The sequence below is a fragment of the Euwallacea fornicatus genome, chromosome 3 (genome assembly GCF_040115645.1).
Source record: "Euwallacea fornicatus isolate EFF26 chromosome 3, ASM4011564v1, whole genome shotgun sequence".
Classification (NCBI taxonomy): Eukaryota; Metazoa; Arthropoda; class Insecta; order Coleoptera; family Curculionidae; genus Euwallacea; species Euwallacea fornicatus.
Window position 1 is genome coordinate 1,579,256 of NC_089543.1, and position 21,157 is coordinate 1,600,412.

The 21,157-nt window shown below is 34.2% G+C and overlaps 4 protein-coding genes across 16 annotated transcripts in view; 1 reads left to right on the forward strand and 3 right to left on the reverse strand.

Annotated features, from left to right (window-relative positions):
* Nucleotides 1-3,087, forward strand: part of LOC136350635 (metabotropic glycine receptor) — a 130,268-nt gene extending 127,181 nt beyond the window's left edge. The window contains exons 10-11 of the mRNA XM_066302564.1: nt 1,456-1,561; nt 2,246-3,087. Coding sequence (XP_066158661.1) covers nt 1,456-1,561; nt 2,246-2,989 — 850 coding nt within the window. The 3' untranslated portion in view covers nt 2,990-3,087. The remainder of the gene's footprint in view (nt 1-1,455; nt 1,562-2,245) is intronic.
* A 72-nt stretch (nt 3,088-3,159) lies between these two features.
* Mgat2 (alpha-1,6-mannosyl-glycoprotein 2-beta-N-acetylglucosaminyltransferase) lies at nt 3,160-13,831 on the reverse strand. 7 transcript variants are annotated; one of them, XM_066302583.1, is made up of 8 exons: nt 13,649-13,831; nt 13,496-13,591; nt 10,355-10,777; nt 10,054-10,295; nt 9,692-9,998; nt 9,307-9,411; nt 5,402-5,616; nt 3,160-5,347 (listed from the first exon to the last, which is right to left on the reverse strand). In XM_066302583.1, the coding sequence occupies exons 3-8, from the start codon at nt 10,751-10,753 to the stop codon at nt 5,137-5,139; spliced, it is 1,479 nt and encodes a 492-aa protein (XP_066158680.1). In that variant the 5' UTR covers nt 10,754-10,777; nt 13,496-13,591; nt 13,649-13,831; the 3' UTR covers nt 3,160-5,136. The 7 variants fall into 7 exon arrangements, with proteins under 7 accessions (XP_066158680.1, XP_066158679.1, XP_066158681.1 ...); XM_066302582.1 differs by having other exon boundaries at nt 13,496-13,831; XM_066302584.1 differs by lacking the exons at nt 13,496-13,591; nt 13,649-13,831 and adding an exon at nt 13,315-13,449.
* A 151-nt stretch (nt 13,832-13,982) lies between these two features.
* On the reverse strand, nt 13,983-14,784 carry LOC136350661 (cytochrome c oxidase subunit 5A, mitochondrial-like). The gene is made up of 2 exons (XM_066302616.1): nt 14,464-14,784; nt 13,983-14,410 (listed from the first exon to the last, which is right to left on the reverse strand). The coding sequence occupies exons 1-2, from the start codon at nt 14,604-14,606 to the stop codon at nt 14,089-14,091; spliced, it is 465 nt and encodes a 154-aa protein (XP_066158713.1). The 5' UTR covers nt 14,607-14,784; the 3' UTR covers nt 13,983-14,088.
* Nucleotides 14,785-15,859: 1,075 nt separating this feature from the next.
* The window catches only part of LOC136350638 (micronuclear linker histone polyprotein), a 33,776-nt gene continuing 28,478 nt past the window's right edge, over nt 15,860-21,157 (reverse strand). For 2 of the 7 annotated variants that reach the window (XM_066302573.1, XM_066302570.1), the window contains exons 4-14: nt 19,553-19,687; nt 19,151-19,352; nt 18,783-18,848; nt 18,601-18,680; nt 18,270-18,543; nt 18,060-18,215; nt 17,873-18,007; nt 17,155-17,289; nt 16,816-17,040; nt 16,521-16,752; nt 15,860-16,466 (exon numbers count right to left, since the gene is read on the reverse strand). In XM_066302573.1, the coding sequence (XP_066158670.1) occupies nt 16,634-16,752; nt 16,816-17,040; nt 17,155-17,289; nt 17,873-18,007; nt 18,060-18,215; nt 18,270-18,543; nt 18,601-18,680; nt 18,783-18,848; nt 19,151-19,352; nt 19,553-19,687 (1,527 nt within the window). In that variant the 3' untranslated portion in view covers nt 15,860-16,466; nt 16,521-16,633. Of the gene's footprint in view, nt 16,467-16,520; nt 16,753-16,815; nt 17,041-17,154; nt 17,290-17,872; nt 18,008-18,059; nt 18,216-18,269; nt 18,544-18,600; nt 18,849-19,150; nt 19,353-19,552; nt 19,688-21,157 lie in introns of all 7 variants that reach the window. The other 5 variants (XM_066302571.1, XM_066302572.1, XM_066302569.1 and 2 more) reach the window with 5 other exon arrangements.

Genomic DNA, 21,157 nt, shown 5'->3' on the forward strand with positions numbered 1-21,157 from the left:
TCAAATATTAAATAGACTAGACTAAAGACGACGATATGTCTCAGTCCTTTACACCAGCTAAACCTTACCTAAGATGTATGGGACCATAATTACAATCGGGAGGCAAAGTACGACACATTCAGATATTGATTTAACGACAAATTAACGACAAATTGGTGTAATTACAGACATGTCCTGAGAAAATCCAATTAGCTATCAAGCAGTAGCACTGGGAAATTAGGATCAATCTCAGCAAAACGGATTGCTAAAGCCAAAACACAATCAGCCTTGTTCCGTTACAGACACCGATATGGTGCACCCTTGAATTTGGTTAATCAATAAACTGGAATTAGCGTATCTCGGAATTGTCAACTATGATTATTGAAATTCCCATATGATTTGATCTAACTCAGCCAAACGCAAATGTTTATTTAAACACTCCAAGGGATAAACCGAATTTAAATTTTAGTTGTTTCAGGAAATAATGTAAAGTGATTCAGTTAGATTAGTTTTAAGTCCCAGATTGAACAATAACTGTTAAGCCGCATGGATTTTATTTTCTTATGTTTATATTTACGTAATCACAAAGTTGAGACATTCTCAAAAGCATATGCGTAAAAAAATCTTAACTGCGCTGCTGTTAAATCGGAAAAACTTTCGCCACTGGAGGTGTGGATTTGAATTAATTCCGAGACTATTTCGGGTCATGAGGAAATTATTAACTGTATCTTTACGAAGAATTTTCCGGTTAATTTAATTACCTTAAACCACTATAATAAAGATACAAAACAAATTATGGAGAACAGTTTTTATAAATTTAAGTTCTGGATAATAAGACAAATAGATTTCCAGCATTAGATGTTTTTGCAGTACTTTAAAAAATTGTTCTACAATTTCTAGCAGTTTCATAATACAAATTAGTAAATCTATACTAATAAGTTTTATCATAAGATTTTCCTATTTCATGCAATTATTTCGCTAATTTGAATTCCCCAAAGTTTCCAAATCTGGAATTTTCCAACTTTATTTAGGCCATTTCTGGACTTATGGTAAATTCATAGATAATTTACTTTTTCACTTGTACATATATATGTATATATATATATATATATATATATATATATATATCAAGGTTAAATGTTACATACTTACACACAAGTGTATCTTTATTGCCAGAAAAAAATATTATCCACCATTTGGTGATTGTGCCCACACTTCTACAAATTTCATATAACATCAGCAAAGTTTTTAGTACATATCAACCAGGTTTATACAGCCTTTCTTGTTATACCATAGAATAAAATTTCTAATGAGGCACCAAACTTTTAAAACCATTCTTCCCATTAATATAAATAAATTAAGTTCCTTTTATGTTTCTTTCAACTTGAAGTTTTAGTGCTAACGCAATATAAATTTCCCCGTTTAGAACTTTTATTAGTTATAGCTTGGACTGAATATATACCGGTTTCTTTTCAGATTCTTCTTGCAAAAACCAGCCAACCCGGACTTAATGTATATAATCTACTTCGTGCATACTCAGCTCAGTGTGACTTTACTCTTGGGGCTCATTTTCGGAAGCAAGGTACCTAATGAATCATATTCTCTTTCTTATATATATATATATAAAAACTATAGTCTCCAATGTGCCTCCAGAATGCACTATTTCGGAAAGTGCCCCTAATATGTATACACTTGATTCAAGAGGGCCTACCAATTTGTTTTAATTTTGAAGGTCCAAATCACATCATCACTATCTGAATCAAATATTTGTTCATCAATTCATATGGAAAAGTAGTTTCGTGCTACTTTTCGCTTATTTAGAAGTCGCAGTTCAATGTAAACTTTTCATTCTACAAAGCTTTTAAAGCAAATTGGAGTGCAGACGTGTTACCTAAGTAGGTTTCAATGCGATTGCTCCCCTGGTTATGGAGATATCAACACTTTGCGAAATTTAAAAAAAAATTAAATATTTATAAAAACGGCCTTTCCCTCGAGAAACCCTTAGATAAGGTGTTTTTAATAGAACCATTCTTGAAAAACAGAACAATTTTTGCTTTGTGCAAAATATGAAACTCACCCCCGCTTTATCCACTCAAACCCGCCGAATTTTCACGCTTATATGGCAATGGTAAATATTTTATGTTTAAATAGACCACAAATATAACGACTGACCGCGGTAATACAATATATTCCATTGAGTGGGTGTATTAAACTAAGCTGAATTTATATTAATTCGAACGCTCACAAAATAATTTTCTCGTTTTAGGTGGTGATGGTGATAAAAAACCGAGATAGACAGCAGGAAGACGGCTCAAGCATGGTGTACAAAACCCCATCCAAATTCTTTGTAAAAAGTAGGCATGAAACATCTCAATACACCAGCGCAAACTCTTCAGTGGTGGGACAAGAAGTAATTTACTCCAAATATAGTGAACAGGACATTCAAGATGAGTTCTCACGACTCTACACTCAACTCGAATTATTAAAAGAACGCAATATGAGAGTGGGTAACCGACACTTGGCTTCCAAAATCAACGCTATGCAGGATGCTGCGAGGATGTGTGATAACGACAACGAAAAATCTTCCATTGTTATTCGAAGTAGCAGTAGTCTCTGCATATCTGCAGAAAGATCCATGACTGATGTTAGAGACGAAGGATACGTTAAGATCAAACGTCAAAGTGTCTCGTTTGCTGTAGACGCTAACAATAAGTCCAACGAAGGGGGCAATGAATGCCGGACAACTGAGGTCACTTTTACAGTAACAGATACCAGTACGAATGAGGACATTGAAATCGCTAGTTCCGCGACAAACGAAGACCATAAAAACCAAGAAAAGAATAAAGAAAACGAAGAAACAGGCAGCTCAACATATCTCCCTAGTGATAGCAAAAAGACAAGCTCGACTGATACCAATGGGCGGCATCTAATGTCCGGCCATGCAAGAACGCATTCTATTGTTATCAATTTAGATGATAAGAGTCGTTTTACCGATGAAATAACCGTTTAAGATGTTTTCTGTTTACGTTATTGTACCTGAGCCAAGGTTGTAATATAATAAAAAATGAATGTAATTCATGGTTTTTAAATAAATTACCTTCAAAATAATGTAGAGTGATTATTGTGATTGTTCCTTAAAGGGATTTTAAAATTATTGGTCATGGATACAAAAATGACACATTTTTAATTTAATATGTATTTTATACATACTGATACAATACAAGTAAAAAATGAATAATTAAAGCACAATAATCAAATCTGGATGTCATTTGCTATCACCGATTCGTATTTAAGAATGCGAAGTCTTAAGTCGAAGTTTTCTTAACTTTCCTTAATTATTGCAGTTTTACCTACGGATTACACTAATTTGCTTTATGGCCAGTTATTACAAAAATAAGCCATTAATTATACTTTTTTTAAACAAGTAAGTTAAATTCGTTGTATCAAATGTAAAAAGTAAAATTAATATGGCCTCGCTCTCGACACGTACACTTACTTAAGCTAAAATTAATGAAGTTGTATACGTTTGAAGCTATAAAGTCCTTATAGGCGAGATTCCTGTATTACATACGAATTATTCGAGTAGCTACTGCAGGGTATATCATTAATAATTAATCGGTCAGCAAAGTTGTGGTTATATTTTGACTTGCCTGCTTTCGAAGGAGTGGAGAAGTGGGTTTAGAGGATTGCACCAGCTTATGTAGTAATGACGCAAACACGAATAATTAGGAAGATCGCTTTTGCTGCTTTTGACTTCTTTAAAAATACAGCCTTAAAATTGTCTTAATAAAATTTAATACGCAGGTGTACGGCAAATCTACCAAAATCTAAATTTTCTGTACTTTATGACTGTTTAAATAATTATAAAATTTAAAGAAATAAGTTCTGATGTGTTCACGAAGCAACTTAAAATGAAAATTGGGCAACAGATAAAAATGACGGTTAAAAAAAACTGTTATGTTGTGTTGTGGTAAGTAATTTACCAGTAGCGAATCCAGAGGGGAGCACCACGCCTACTTTCTAAGAGAAAAAAAGTAATGCATGTATCCAAAAACGCTGACTTCGTAAGAATTACAATATTTTATTGTGAAAATATGCATGCATAAATGTCAATTAAAGTTGCAATATTTTTCATATATCATCCCCGTACTTCTTCCCATTAATTAGTACACTTACCTTATCATTTGCAACATAAACTTATGACAAATACATGAAATTACTTCTAAAAAAGATGGAAGCATATTTCATTCATCTCAACTTCCGGCTATCCTTTTCCGGTAGTGTAGATATTACCACTGCTATATTTGAATAACAAAAATAAAACATAAACTACTTCAGAATATAAACACAAATCAAAATCATGTACTTAACAATGCAATAAAATAACAATAATATAACAAATAAATACAAATTATCAACAAAAAATTGCTATCACATTCAGCAGGACTTTTATAAATGTACGTGGAGAAAGGGGGAAAATTGGCATTGTAGTTTATGGATTAAATCAAATTAAATTTTAAAGAAAAATTTACTACTCATTCAAGTGGTTTTATATCATAAATCTAATGGTTCATAGTTTTCTACATTACCGACTTTCCTGACCTTTCATCTAATGAAGACTAGAAAACATCCATTACCACAATTCAGTACCTTGTTTCTTAAAACATATTACTTTTCGATCATTCCGCTGAAGTGAAAATTGGCTAAATATTTGACTAGAACCTCACATAAGATGCAGAATAGAATACAGAAAATTTAAAACGCCGTCAAATGCAGTAACTGCTTCAAAGTCTTTTGTTCTAAATATATTGTGCTAATTCAGCTTGAGTAAATGGCCTTAGTGGTGTTGATTTCACAACAAACATCCTCAGTCTCTTGTTAGAAAACAAGTTTTAGAATATTCAAAAAAGAAATATTGCCATTGTTAAGTTGGTCGCTAATATTAAATTGTTCAAATATTCGAATGGAAGAGTTACGCACCCAGAGCTTAACTTACGAAATGCATTATAGCTTAAGTTTAAAATATCACGCCACTGCTGATGGTAAAGATTAGGTAACAAAACGATTTACCGACGGCCTTAAATAACTGTAGAAAACTGAAAAATGGCTCCAGAGGGCCATCAGCCAGTGAATATTACAACCTTGGAAATTTGATAATCAAGTAATTGTCATACTCATACACAACTTGTGATCCCTATGATCCCCCCAACCTCCGTTACCTTTCCTGAGCTTATTTTTCTTCAAAATCGTCGCATAAGTTAAAGTCAAATAATCAGGATACAAGTGTCTTTTAGCGGACCTCAAAACTTGCTGCACTTTCGATATCACCGCCGTTGAACCACAGTTATCTTTCTTGTGGTGAACCCCACTAAAGATATAAAATAAAAATTTCAATACAAGTCACTTTTTAACAGATACAGACCATTCCCCAATATGAAAAACTCGAGGTCCTCTAGCCACCATAGCGTGCAGTTTATGCTTCAAACAATTTTGAGAAATATGCTGCAGAGACCAGTCCCAATTGTAGTCGTCGTACTTGCAAAAGTACGAAGCACACTTCACAATTTCGTTCCAAGTACTTCTGTTAAAAGCCATGCCCATGTTGTGTTTGCTGCTTATCCAAGGCGTAATTTCTACCTGCAATGTCAAGTATTAGAACCCTAGATTGACAGGGGAAGTCGCCTTGGACAATGTATTTTGATGAAATTTAAACCAACAGGAAATATGCAGATGCGCGTAATGGGAGATTTTAAATGTTACATACTATGGATGACAGTTGTTTATTATTATAATATATTATATCACTTTAAAAAGTAAAGAAAATTTGGAAAAATAACAAGTTTGAGGCATAGCTTAAACTAAATAACAATAAATTCAACAATGAAATAAGCGAAATTGATAAAACACAATCAAGAACTATGACAATAAATAGGCAATTTCCGAAGTCACTTTCAAGCAAGGTAGAAAATCACGGAAAAATGTACATCAATACTTACGGAATTGCCGAGCTTAAGCTTCTGAAAATGAGATATTAAATCGTATAGCAATCAAATGAAAACAATTTATTGAGAGGTAATTTTAAAATATTAACAGGGTGGAAAAATTACAATCCTGTTGAAAACTGCCGACAAACAAAGCCCTCAAAGGAGTGTCAACTGAAATCAGTTCCTTTAAGGCACAGGGTCCTAACGGCATAATGCCAGCAACGATGTAAAAGAAACTGAACAAAGTGCTCCCATCGTTAAGCTCCATGTTCAGGACTAGCATGACACATCTATATGATATGCTAAGGTATGTTCTCCAGGCATGGAGTATGTCGTTCAGGTATGGAGATCGGCGCATTTTGAAAACACGATGAAGCGAGAGCGTTGCCAAAACCTTTAGATCAATAAGTTTATCATCTGTTGTAATGAAAAGTGTGAGAAAATATGTTGATAGATATATAACAAAATAAATATTGGGATGAAAACCTGTTAGCAAAAGACAACATGCATATAGCAAAGAAAAATCGAATATCATCGACAGAAACGGCTCTCTAGTAGTAATGTACAAAATGGAAAAGGCTTATTCAGACACAGAGATAATGCTTGCACTCTTTCTTGATTTGGAAGGAGTATTCAATAAGAAAAAGGATGGCAACATTTTCAATGCTCTTACGACTCCCGGTATTCCAATCTAGCTGATAAGATGGACCCCAATCCGTGCTTCGAGAATGCAAAATCACGGCATCTTTGAGAGAACACTAGAGGGAAATCAATTGTTGTCTACAGGGCAGCTACTTAGCACCCCGACTGTGGTGCTTCCTGATGAATAGTTTTTTGGAGACACTTCAGATAGAAGGATACAGTGCGTAAATAAACACTGGTGACAGGTAGGTGAAGATACTTGGCAAGTTTGTTCGCAGGTGTCCGAGACTAAAAAGTAAACGTTGCGTCTAAGACAATGAAACAATGGTGCACTTAGACGGGAGTATCTGCGAATCCTATATAGTGATTAAGGTTGAAAATAGAATTTCAACTTTAGTCAACAGATATAACTTACAGGTAAACTATATTACAGTTTACCCGTGACTCTACAGGGTGTCCTCGAATTACGTGGCCAAAATAATACCGCAGATTGTTTGAGTGAAAATAAGTCGATTTAACTAAACTTCCCTCAGTCCAAAAGTTGATAATTATGGAGCTACAGGGTGTTAAAGTTGAAAAAAAAATCACATTTTCTTTAATATCTTTCGATTTCTTTGAGTTAATTTCACGAAATTTCATATTTGAGGGTGTTTTAGGATACGAAATTCAAATTTATTAACGATTTAGTTGTTTCTTCTAGGGGGCGCCACAAGCGACCATTAAGACACATTTAAATCTCTGTAACTTTTTCGTGCCACGGTGTATATTATTTTGGTATTTAAAAACCTTTTTTCCTACCTTTTATACTTAGAAAAGGTATACTTTATTGACGCCGCTAGAAGCAACGGTTTTGGAGAAAAACACATAATTTTAATGCGCTGCATATTTGCGTTAGCGCTTTTAAGTAAATAACTCAGTTGGCTATGTTTTTAATTGACATTTTAACACTTGAATTTGTTTCTCAAATGTCAGTTTTTTTATTTAGCCCTCAGTTTTTCTTGTCAGTTTCGCTTCTTGTTCCTGTAAATATCCATAAGTATGGCCAATAAATTCACTTATTCTGAAATGGTGGATATGCTGTTAGTTTATGGACTTTGCCGTTGTAATAGTCAAAAAAGTGTACGAGTTTACAAGGAAAAATATCCTTTCCGTAGAATTCCAAATCGGAAAACTTTTGTTAATATTGAAAGGCGTCTAATTTTAAGGTAATTTGCATGCATCATCAGGCTTAGATGCATTTTTCTCCAAAACCGTTGCTTCTAGCGACGTCAATAAAGTATACCTTTTCTAAGTATAAAAGGTAGGAAAAAAGGTTTTTAAATACCAAAATAATATACACCGTGGCACGAAAAAGTTACAGAGATTGAAATGTGTCCTAATGGTCGCTTGTGGCGCCCCCTAGAAGAAACAACTAAATCGTTAATAAATTTGAATTTCGTATCCTAAAACACCCTCAAATATGAAATTTCGTGAAATTAACTCAAAGAAATCGAAAGATATTAAAGAAAATGTGATTTTTTTTTTTCAACTTTAACACCCTGTAGCTCCATAATTATCAACTTTTGGACTGAGGGAAGTTTAGTTAAATCGACTTATTTTCACTCAAACAATCTGCGGTATTATTTTGGCCACGTAATTCGAGGACACCCTGTATATTGATATTAAAAATGGTTGAAAATTACTTGAAATTCAGGAATTATAGTAAAATGTAAATTTTCTTGGAAAAAAAATATGATTTATTTGGAATATGAAATTATCTCAACCTTGACTTATCGCTTTCTGGTAGTGCATATCTTTATTAATATTATGAATTCCTGAAAAGGATTACTATGAATGGCAAATATCCCTCTTCTTCTAACTTCAATAATAAAATCTCCATACTACTGTTATTATAAATTGTAAATAACATGAGAATCTCCCGAACAAACCTAATGCGTGCATTTGCATATTCTCAAAAATGAGTGCCTGTGAAAATAAAATAACACAATAATTATCTCACTACCTTATTGTTTATTATAAGGTTCTGTCGCAACCAACCACAAAAATCGATTAAAGCAACACTGGAGCAAGGTCAATTTCATGCAAGGTTTATTTTACTTTGAATCATCAATTACTGATAATAATTTAAGTGATTTATGTATTTCAATATAGTCGCCTCTTTCGAAATCAAGATCTCAAAACTTCTACTTTTAGTTTCCCAGTACTTTCTAATCAATGTCTTTAAGCAATAAAATAATTTTCCGTTATGTCGTTAAAAAAATTACTGTAAAATGATGAATTACTTGCTACAGTCATTAAAGTATACAATTACCACTTAAAATGTCTTTATTGAAACGGCTGTTATAAATTCAATTTATAGATTATTGAACTCGAAATGAATTCATGTAAGTAACGTTTCGATATCACGTTCGAGTCATCACCAGGCTTAACTTAAAAACATTGAAGATCATTGTGCACTTTCTTGTTACCTACAAATCCAATTACCTTTTTCTGCCTGCCTTTCTCGCCTGAAAGGGTTCGGCAACAAAGAGAAAGCATGCAGAAATCGTTCACGTGACTCACTGCTGTTTTAAAAAGCATTTCCACCTCCTTTAGAAAAGGCTCAACCACAAGTAATGTGTTGAGAAATGCCAAATTCGTGAAAATGCAGGTTAAAACCACGAACACAATAAGCAGAGTATGATGAACAAGCAGAAGCTACCTTTTGCGGGTGCTGATACAATGAGGGTAACACCTGAAATGTCCATGAGGGCTGAACTTCGGCAGTTTTTTTATTTGACAGCTGTTTCGCGCGCAATGCCTCTTTCTGTAAATTTATTTAGTTTGCCAATTTAATTCACATACAAGCAGTTGCATAGATTTGACTAAATCTCTTCGAAGATATGGAACAGCTGCTGCGCGTTGAAATTCTCCAAAAATAACTGAACGATAATAATGGAGCTTATAGAAATGAAAACAATAGGACCAATATGAAAACATCCTGTCTAATATGAATAATGGTTGGAGAATGAGAGACAGGAAGCAAGCAATTCCAAAATATATTATAGGGCATGAAGTAGTTATGTTATAAAATAAATGAATCCTACCTTCTTCGAATCCCCGTAGTAGTTGTAAGTCTTTAGATATGTTCCTAATGACAGAATATTGCAGTGTCTACAAGCCTCTTTGCAAGTTTTCTCCATGAGTTTCAAAATATAAATAAAGTCTTCTGCCACATAATGGTCTTCCTCCAAAAACAACAGAAGACCTGAGTGATTCCTTGTGATTTCCAACTGATTGAACACCCTGTTCACTTTCCACCACCAGTGATGTTTGGTCTGAGTAAATTTAGCTTCTCGGTAATGCCCATATAAGTCCGGATACAACGCGTTATTGCATTTTAACTGCAACGCTCTGTCATAAAAATCTCATTAATACGGTTTTCACTTAAATTAAAAAGTCTACGTACTTGTCCTTCTTGATATCTCTAGGACAATCCCCAGGGTCTTCCCCTGGAAATTCACTGGGGTGCGTTTGAATGGAAAAGGGGTAAAATATTTGAATTACTTTGCAGAAATCTACACTCTGAATTAAACTGTTGATTTCCTCATCATAAAAGTCGTGAGAGAAAACTAGGAGTGCTTGTGAGATGTCCCGTGCTTGAGCTAAGCTCACAATTAGGTGGCGCAAATAAGTTAACCGATCGTGAATCTGTATACACAATATAAATAAATCACTACGCCAACTTTTAAACCAATGAAATTTCTTACCTGAATGACAATAACAATAGAATCATTTTGAAGGGGACCGAAAAGATCTTCGTTGTAAACAGTCTGCTGAAGATTGTATTGCGCTATGCTTCGTTTGATGTCCGATATATTAAAAGTGGCTTTAAAATACCCTAAATTATTGTAGCTTCCATTTAAACCTAAGTTTGTACCGTTTTTAGGCTTAGGTGCTAGAAACTTGTGCAACACCACCGGTACCATACTAAGTATGGCCGCTTGAGAGTCGTTGAAATCGGCAAACGGGGGCCCTGAGCCCCCAAAATCGATAAAGCTTATTTGCACCCATATGAATATTACTATGAAGAGTACCAGGCCTGCACGTATCCAGAAAGTCGTTCCATTTCGACGGCGCCATATCTGGCTCCGTCCTGCGCTCATCATATGGCATGTCCTCTATTGGAGTACCTAAAATGTAATTTCAAATTTGACAATTGTTGAACTTGTCACCTCGCAAATACAACACATTTTATTTAGCTATTTACTAATAAACTGAATGTAAAAACTCATAAACTACATATTTATACCACAGTTATCTCAATACTTCAGTTTAAATTTTAAAACACCAAGCAAGATAAGAATTTTGTAGAAATAAATAAATTTAAGGTGTTATTACCTATAGATATGCTTTCAAATCGAGACTTTAAAAATGCGGTTGCTTTGATCGCGTAATAATTATTACTATTTTTCTAACGTTTTATCAGAAACGGGATAGAAATAGAGGTAACTACTAAAGAAAATTAATTATGAATATATTCTAAGACGAAATAATCAAATAATTACCGACAAATGCGCTCACTATACCCACAAACTGCAGTATTAGATTTCAATTAAACATGGAGATGGTGTTAATGAATTTAAATTGCATCAATCAGTTCCATTCCTACGATATGCATTTTGCATACTAAAACCTCGAAAACCTCAGCCCGACCTTAAGCAAAGGCGCACAACGGTTGGAAAATCAGTTCAATAAAATGCAAATACCTCTCGACTTCCAGTCGGCTCACAATAAAGCCTTAATTAAATAATCTCCTCTCCTCTCTAATTTATACAATTTTTTTGTTGACAACTAATAAGAAATTATACTTAAGTTTAGGTATCTTTGCTGGGCAACAAACTAAATTTTCCAGCACTTGTGCAGCTGCAATTGCAATAAAGCGAAGCTAATGGGACGAACGCTGATTAGTTTACCACGGGACAAAGCACTCGTTGTCATAAGGGTTCTGAATAGGTTGTCAATATAATGGGTCTTTCCTAATTCAAGGAGTTGTGTGTTGTGTTTATTCAAGAGTGCACTTTTGTAGGGAAAAAGGACAATTTCGTCTTATTTGTTGGGAATAGTCCTTAGCTTGCTAAGAGAATTTTCGTGTACTTACACGCCTACACAAATAGTACGTTAACCAAAAAGCAAAACAACAGCAGAATAATAAACAATATGGTGTATTATAATTTGAGGAAGCTTATGATACATGGAGATGAAGAAAATCCAGGGTAAAAGAACCTAAAATTTAAAAAATTATGCAAAATTTAATGCTCTAATTTCAGACAAAATTGCCCATTAACTGCATAAATAAACATACCATAAAAATTATAAACTACTAATAGAACAAAGACCATAACTATTTAATATGTTTGTTCCCTTTAAGCTTATAACTGGTTATAAGACCGTAAATGTGGCCTAATATAGAATATCGTTGCTGAAACAGTTTGGGTGTGTTTTGACAAGTTATCCGTGATAGTTTGAGGATTCTTGCGAACGTGTTTAAATCATACATGCGTAAATCATGTCTGTTTCAAACCAATAAAAAAATTATGAAACTATGTTTAAATTGGAAAATTCCTTGCCCGAACACTAAACAAAACGCTTTGAATCAATCAAAGTTTGGCATATATTTCCTGACAGAATGACAAAAGTTTAATGCGCATGCCTCTGGTCATCAGTCAGCACTGTTGACCGTTACCCAAACATAGCTAATTATACTTAAAGGGACATTATTGTCTATATAAATACTGAGAAATAGAAATTAGCTGCTGAGCAACACTATCGAGGTTTAATATTATAATTAACAATCAATTTAACAAAATATTTGGTGATAAGAAGTTTAATGGGTTTGTGAAGTAAAAAGAACTCAATTGATGAGTTTAAATGTAATGAAAAAATTTATTTTAAAATTTAAAAATTATCTGCTTTGTTGGATTGATACGCCTTCCGATTGATAGATCAAGAACTAAATAACTAAAGAAAAAAGAAACCTGTTGTTTTGTTTTGTCAAAGTAATTTTTTTTCATTTTTCCAATTGCTGAGTTTTTAGTAGTTAATTCATAATGTTCATCTTTAACTTGTAATTCATAAGACTGATTATGCAAGTTCCTAATTCTTAAGGATGTTATATTGACGATTAATTGGCAGTATATCCACAATTATATTTCTGGAAATACCTTTTTTAATCTATTATTTCAAATATTTCTTATAAAAATATGCTTACAAAGTATAGCAACAAGTATTTTATGTGTATTATATCTAAAATGAGGATTTACTTTTCTCTGAGCATCTAATCCACAATCTTTAATTTGTTTAAGATAAAAGTTGAAAAGTTTCAAGGTTATACATTATCAAGACACATTAGAAATTATAAATTGGAGAGTTGGATAAACTCCAACAGTAACTATAAGTTACAAGTTAACTTAAATATTTACGAATTAAGAATTAAAAAATTGTATAAATTCAAATGAAATGGACTCATTTTTTTTAACAATACCAAATAGTTTTGCAATTTATATATTACCTACAAATTAGTGAATTAAGTTTAAAACAGCAAAAGAGTTAGTTGATATGAGTAACATAAAAGCTAGCGAGGGGTACTTCAATTACCGATTGACTATAATGCAATTCTAAGTTTACTCAAAATAAATAATATGTTTTAGAAAACTAGAAATATCCTCACATATTTTCACCAATACCATAAAGTTTTTACTACAGATATTTTACTTGTAAATTAGCGAGCTTCATTTAAGTTGGCAAGGCATATATTTGTAAAGCACCGTAACATCAGTGTCTTAATTATAGAAAACAAAAATAGCACCCCAAATAACACAAACAAGTTGAAATATGCGTAATGTACTCACATATTTTTCTTGACCAATGTCCATTACTCTATAGTAATATCACCTATTTCCCTTCAGGGCCATCATGTGGGCGCATTCTTATTGTCAAATTGTGTCCTAAGAAGGCAAAAGGTATATGAGCGGCTATTAATGTAATTTGGTGCAGAGTTTTACTTGAATGTAATATGCTATTTGTAAACGTTAATGTCAACAAAAATTTCAATGTTAAACTGTTATGGGAGTTGTGATGGGAATGGGTTCACTTGCACCCCGCGCCCCACTCTGCCCGTTATCAACACCTGACATCCCTTTTAAACGTGATTCTGACACCTGTCCACGATTACAGTTTTCTCTAGCAAACGATTAGCTCAAGTTCAAGCTACAGACTTTTCCCAATAGGTGGCAACAACTCAGCTACTTGTTTAAAATATTATATAAGTTTCTTATTTTTTAAGTTTAATTACTGAAACTAATTTTAACTAAAAAGGTAATACGCAAAATAAAGCGATAATCTTTAGAAACATATATTTATGAACAATTTATGTTATTTGGCCCCAACGTTTGACTGGTATAGGAATGTTCAACTAAAAGCCCTTTTAAAATCATAGAATAAATCACATATCAAATACACATTCTAAGGCAAGCTCAGGTTTATCATAGCCTATTTCTTCAATGGTGGGAATTCCCAATTCAGTCAATGTAGGTTTAATTTGTTCCATATACCAAGGATAAATTTCATTAACTTTGTTTCCACATTTGTCCTTAAGAGCTTCCAAAACCCTGATGGCTAGTGCTAAATCATTGACTCTGCGGCAGGCCTGGAGGATTGAGATAAAAATTTTTGGTTCGGGCACCAAATCATACCCCCAGAGCTCAGTGACTCCACTGCGGACATCCCACCCATCTATGTTGGGATTGTTGAAGAATTTCTCATAACTGCATTTAAGATCAAAGCTAACATAGGGTTGAAGGTTTAAAAATGGGCTTACCGTTGGTCAAACTGTTCATCGGTTTCAGTACTATGTTTGGACATAAATCTGGTACCCCCACATACAATAGGTTGGGCCACATTTCTTACATTAGTAGCATTTTTGAATAAATTGTGAATACGAATAGCTGAGGACCTGAACATTTTTCCAGGCTATGCAGTAAAAATACTGATAGAAAATACAGGAATGTTAATAGAGGATCACTAGTTCAAGAGCCTTGAATGTGGCGCACTAAGGTAACTTTTGAGGTTAAGAATATTTAATTTTGACAGATCTCAAGTGATAAGAGACGATAGTACCGTGGTTTCAAATAGTTTATATTTGTTACTATAAATTTAAAATTAGTAATTTGTGGGAAGTGTAGTAACGACTAACGTTTGCTTATCAAACTGAGCTAACAAGTACAAGAGAATTTTATTTTAATTGTTACAACAAAATTTTCTTTTAGGAATAACTTAAATCTAAATTTTTTAGGTGCATTTTTTATTCAATTAATAGCTTAGTACCACCTAACTGCCTAATTAATCGAATAACCTTGAGCACATGCATGGGTGAAGATAAAATAAAAATATTATGTAATAGTACTTCGTTGCTGAGATCAGTTAGAGTATGTATCTGTCTTCTTTTAAACAAACATTACACGCAAGGACAGAAAATTTGGTTCAGGTCATTCCGTGCTGTCTAAAGTAATGGATACTTTAGTGGTATTCACTGTTCGCCATTAAAAACACATTGTCAAGAAAATTTTCCTTATACCGTTGATGTACCTTGTTCAGAGTGGTTGGAAATTAAATGCAGTCTTTGGTATATAGGACACTTTTGAACGTGAAATATACCAGATGCATCATGTAAAAATAATTATTTTGTTATGTCAAAAAGAGTAATTTATCTAAGACATTCGTTTGCTACATTTTCTCGGTAAGTAAAAAAACTCTAGTTTAAAAAGAAATCTACAAAAAAAAATTTTTGGAATTCAAGTAGACTTAAATCTGATCTCCTCAGGTACAACAGTTTGCACTCGTAAATTGTTTTTAGTTTTAAACATGGCATTTCTTCTATGGTCTGTGAAAAGTTTTTGTAGAATAAATTTAAAATTCCATCTTTACTCAACAATCAAACTCATAATGAAAATATGAAATTTTTGCAGAATGAAATTATTTGAGGCTATTATTTTTCTGAAGTTTCTCAGTTGCATCACAAGACTCTCCAGTTTTATCGTTTTTGTTAAACAAATAATCATGATCCCGAAAGGCATACCCTATAATGTTTATCTTTTCAGACAGATTTTCTAAAAATAAATCCTGGAATCAGTTTCTCAGTATTTTATAGGTACAAATTTGAGTAGGTAGATAAGTTGTTAATGTGGGCAAGACAAATGAGAAGTAAAACTCAAGTATTAACAGAAACTTTATATATCTCTTTTACGGTACTTATGTTATAAGTAAATAAGTGCGTTCGATGTACACTAAATTAACAAGAAAATATGCAAGCAAACGCATCTACACAAAATATATGGAATATTATTTAACCATAGTTTGTATAACCTCTAGCGGCAGAAACACGAGTGCACTGATAAGAGATCACAAATTTTGTCAAAATCTTGTAAAAAATGGGACGTTGGATTACATGGTTGTTTGTTCAATTATTTGCTTATCGAAGAATGAGTTACTTCCTGCTGCGAACTTTTGACGGACTCGATGTTAACATGGACAGCATGAAACATATACCTAAGCAGTTATGTCAAGTATCGTAATGGCTTTAAAATATGGCTTAAAATAAGGACAGCTAAAATCCTACATTTATCCCATCTGATTTTGGCTACTACCCTGTTAAGTATGGCACAGTATATACTTCTAATCTAGCTATTACGTATTACAATTTAATGTTGCCTTCACTCATCACATTTTGACTGTTTAATGTATGTAAGTGGTTATCCAAAAAGAGGTGGCTGCGACGATACAATTTCGGATGGAGATTGTATATTGGATATGGGACGTCTTATACTATAAACATATAGATGTAGGCGTATACGGTTAATTATTCTTTCTAATCCGTACCTGTGCAGTAATGGCCCTGCCTCGGCCCAAGTTTACCCTTTCCTCCTAATCCATACCTAAAGCAACATAATCAAATCGAATATGGTTTAAGCATATGTCAGGGCTCCTTAGGCCTAGGACAAGGTTGCCTGCCCCTGAGCTAATGTAGGGGGAGCTGATTGGGCCACAGGTGGGGGAACTTCTGGAGGTGTCCAGGCTTTCACCTCACTTTGAGGGCGACTACTTGGGTCACCTATAATTCACATTTTACCAACAAATTACTTTTTCAAAACTTTGCAAATTGCTTGTTCCGTACCGTCACGAACATTCTGAGTAACAGTGAAAGTTTTTCCGGTGTCCAATGGGACAGTCCAGTTGACAGGATCAGGAGATCTCATAATAATTTGCTCAGGAGATTTAACTCTGGTAGGTTCAGGAGGAGATTTGATAACTGGCTCATACTCTATGCTATCCGGTTGTTCGTTTTCCACGCTCTTTTTCATCTCAATAGCAATCGGGTCAGATTTCGCTTGTTCCGACGCTAAAGCAGATTTATTTAAATCGAGATCTTTTTGGGGGATGCCAGGGAACAAGTGACACTTGGAGTGTGACAAAACGCGTGTGCCAAGTGTCGAGCCTCATGACAAGGTCTTACCTTCATGACTTCCTTTTCGGTTTCGCTTAGATGAGTCTAATGATTTATTTTTATTTGTTTTGGCCAATCTGTCGTCGTGGTTTTTAACTACCGAACTCGATTTAGATCGGAATGAAACAGTGGTGTTCAGGGATGCTAAAAAACCCGAAACATTTGTTACAGATTTAAGTGCACTCTTGGTATTTGCTCAGCTTTCCTTGAAATACCAATTTTCTGAAGCAAAAGCTTTTACAAGAAACCAATTTCTTTATTATTTTATAATATTCAAGTTTAATAATGAAAATAGTTTCTAGTCACAACAAATCAGCCACACACATTCACGAAACTACTTTACAGAGGCAGAGGATTTGGAGGGAAAGGAGACATACATTGATGAAATTGTAATTAAGCCATATGTGAAAAGCAAGGGGCGACCCTTGGCACACACTGGTGATTTTTAATAATTATACAGAAACTGACTCAAAATTTCAACGATATAGGAACATCCCAATTTTTATGTTTAAAAAACAATATAACGCAATTAGTATTGCTTTAATATTTTAAAATGATTACTTGGTGTCAATGACGTTTTATTTTTAAAGATAACTTGGTTCTAATGATAATTTTCTCAAAAGAGTAGTTCCATAGCGTTGGATCACCCTCGGTTCTCGTGTGATTAAATATTGAATGAATTTCTGTATATTTTTGTTTGTATGCATCTACTATGTTGTAACCTTACAGGGCCTCGGTCTTTTATTTGATGGGGTGTTGGAGGCAGATTTCCTGCCCTCTTTCACTGTAGATCTAGATTGCCTTTTCGGAGATTGCTTCTCTTTGTTAGAAGTTTCCGTAGGCCCCACTGAGTGAGATCGAACTAGACAAATCTTTGCTATTAGCTTATATTTATAAGAATTTTGGTGACTTACCCTCTTTTCCTTTTTGACTACCTCTTTTACTGGAAGTTTTCAACGGTGAGCCCTTCTTTGGGCTATTTTTCTGCGAACCTCTGGAATCGTCGTCTCTTCTAGGGACTGTAGGTTCTAGTTTTTCCCTTGTTGGGGATAGAATTAAACCGTCTAATTCTAAAAGCGAAGGATTGACGAAAGCGTAATTTATTTTGTTAAGGAACGCCGTACCAGACCCACCAGTTGTTCGTTCCAAGTGATGCCTAATAATATCTCTAATCATTCGGGCATTATTTTCGGCGTTCCTATAAGCCTTAGTGGGAGAGCTCTTCCTATTATTGTCCTCATCTTTATCCTCTTTAGTGTAAGTATTCTTAGTCATGTGAGATGCTAGTGATAGAGCCGATAAGGAACTCCTTCTAGAGACTTGGTCCCATAGCTCCACTTGTTTATTATAAATGTCCGATAACCGCTCAGGTGCTAACTCTGATCCCCAGCCTCTATGCTAAAATTTGTGATATTTTGTGTCAGGGTGGAAGTTTTAACTTCACAAGGAGGCTACCTTGTATTCTCCGGCTTTTTTGCGAAGTTCAACAACTTCGCGGTACCAAGACGAATCGTTATCCAAGTCTGTAGAAAAATCTTTATGTACATTTTCGATCTGGGCAACGGCTCGTTTTGAGGAAAACCTTCCATTTATATATTGGTAATGACTAAAAGGCCTAAACTTTTTTTTATACTCACTATTTAGCTCTTCTCGAATTTTTTCTTTATTTGACCGATCATCTACTAACGGTTCTAGTTCGCTCGCTAAAAGTAAATCACAAGTCAGATACAAATTATTTAACATACGAAATTAAATATACAGAAGCGATAGAATCCTTCTAGATTTCGATTAACTACGACCATATCACTCACTTTATGAGGACATATAGTATAATAGCGTTAAATTCGTTACGACGTTAATTTCATAATTTTCTTTAATTAGTGATTAAAATATCTATGATTCAAAGCCAGTAAAGCAGATATCGTTCCTGACGTGACTGTTGGTTTACCCTTTTGAGATTTCGGACCTCGTAGCTTATGGTCTCATTAGTTAACAAAACACTAACCGTCTTTATTTTCGACGTCCATCCTCTTTTTGTGAATCAAAGCATTAGCGTTAGCTTTAAGAGCCCCCATGGATTGGGACTTCCTCGGTGTCCCATCCAATTCATCTCTTCTGGACACATGCCCCGGAGGCCAAGCAAATTGTCTCCGATATTCTGTGCTAATTTTTGATATAGCCTTACGAAGAAGACCGTTTTCGTGACCCTAATTAAAGCAAAATAAAATTAGAATCATCAGGTAATGTTTCTAGAGGAAATTGGAGGCTTGCACCCCCTGAAAACCCAGAAGTGACAATTTTGGTGCAAAAGTGCTAAGGCTAAGGGAATGCAAACCTCATAAACTTAACACCTCAAATGTAAAAAGACACCAAATTAATAATTATCGACCTGGGGCAGGAAATCGACCTTATCTTTTACCATATTTTCCATGTCTGGATCGGACTCTCTCCTGCGCTCCGGTTCGGTTTCGATCCCCCTGCGCGGCCCCTCCGACTTGCTGCGCCTCGAGGGCCTCCAATCGGGCCCGAATCGCTCTTCCGACTGAAATTAAAATGAATACATCTCTAACTCATGCCCCATATACGATATGCTCAACTTTTGCATGCACACCATTGGGTCTTTTACACAAATTAGTTAAAATTCTGACAGAAATTTATAGAAAATAAAGCTTTTAGGAGGGTCAAAAATCTACTCAAATCTGCTCTAATTTGTGTACTGATCTACAGGGTTAGGATTAGCATTTGACAATTAAAAAGAAGACCTATGTATATCTGCCACAGAAACAAGTAGGTTTTCAAGTAGTTGCTAATAACCCTGTAGATACCCGCCATCTAAAAACCAATCCTTCAGTATGGAAACGTATTCATTTTAAAATCGGTTGATTGTATAACTGATACGCTACATGCATTAGTTTTACCGTACTTCTGTTAAGTTTATTGTTGCAAAAAGAGTCTGCAAAATATGTACAGTATAAACATTGCTTCGACTACCGTCATGCAGGTTAAAACAGTTTAATTGACTTCAATTATCAGCTAGTTCCGTTATGGAATTTGTATTACCAAGACGTATTTACTTACATAAGAGTTCTAGCTGTTTCACGAAAAGAGAGTATTTGTTCACCAACTGACCGAACTAATACCAGATCGATCAATAATTTTTCAGCAGTAAGTGCTATTTTTAACCCGACGGTACAGATTTTAGTACATATAATAATATGCAAAAATAGTGTTTATTTTGCCTTTCGAAACATATGAGTTTAGTTTATGTTATTCATAGTGGAATTGTCAAGATTGCTTAAAAATTTGGTGCTACTAAAAATAATCGAAATTCAAATACAGAAGAATAATGGCTCTTTCAAAACCAAATATGGCGAAAGTTGTTTAATGATTATCAGTGTCTCGAAAACTAAAAGGGTTGTTAGAACATTATTATTAAACCTCAAGTTTAAAAAATATAATAAAGTACGTTAGATATTTTCAAAGAAGTTTAATATGCTGTCTAGTTCTCTTTAATCGACTAATATGCTTCCTATAGCGAACCTGAGCTCCTCGATTGAGGTTTGTAGAAAAAACATTGTGATAAATCAATCATTTATATCATAATCAGTACGGTAATCAGATTTAGGCCCACATGAAATTTCTTTGATATAAGTCCGTTTCTGTGCAGTTGTCCATAAAATTTTCCGGGACTTTCGAAGCAGTCCTGTGGCCTATTATATGTTGCAATGTGATTATAACTACACGTTTAATGCCAGATAGAATATATGAGTTAGTAATCGTCCTTCAAAAACAGTAAAATTGCCCAAAAGTGTATAATAAAAACAATACATAAGGTACTTGAGGATACATACAAGATTAACGCTATGGGACATAACCCACCCCCAACTCATTGTTACCTCGTAGGCATGTCCAATATATGTGAAAATCTGCCTAAACTCACGATGATTTAATAGACAAAACTATTAACACCTATAAATGACCGAACCGATCTAATGTTACATCGATTTAAGAG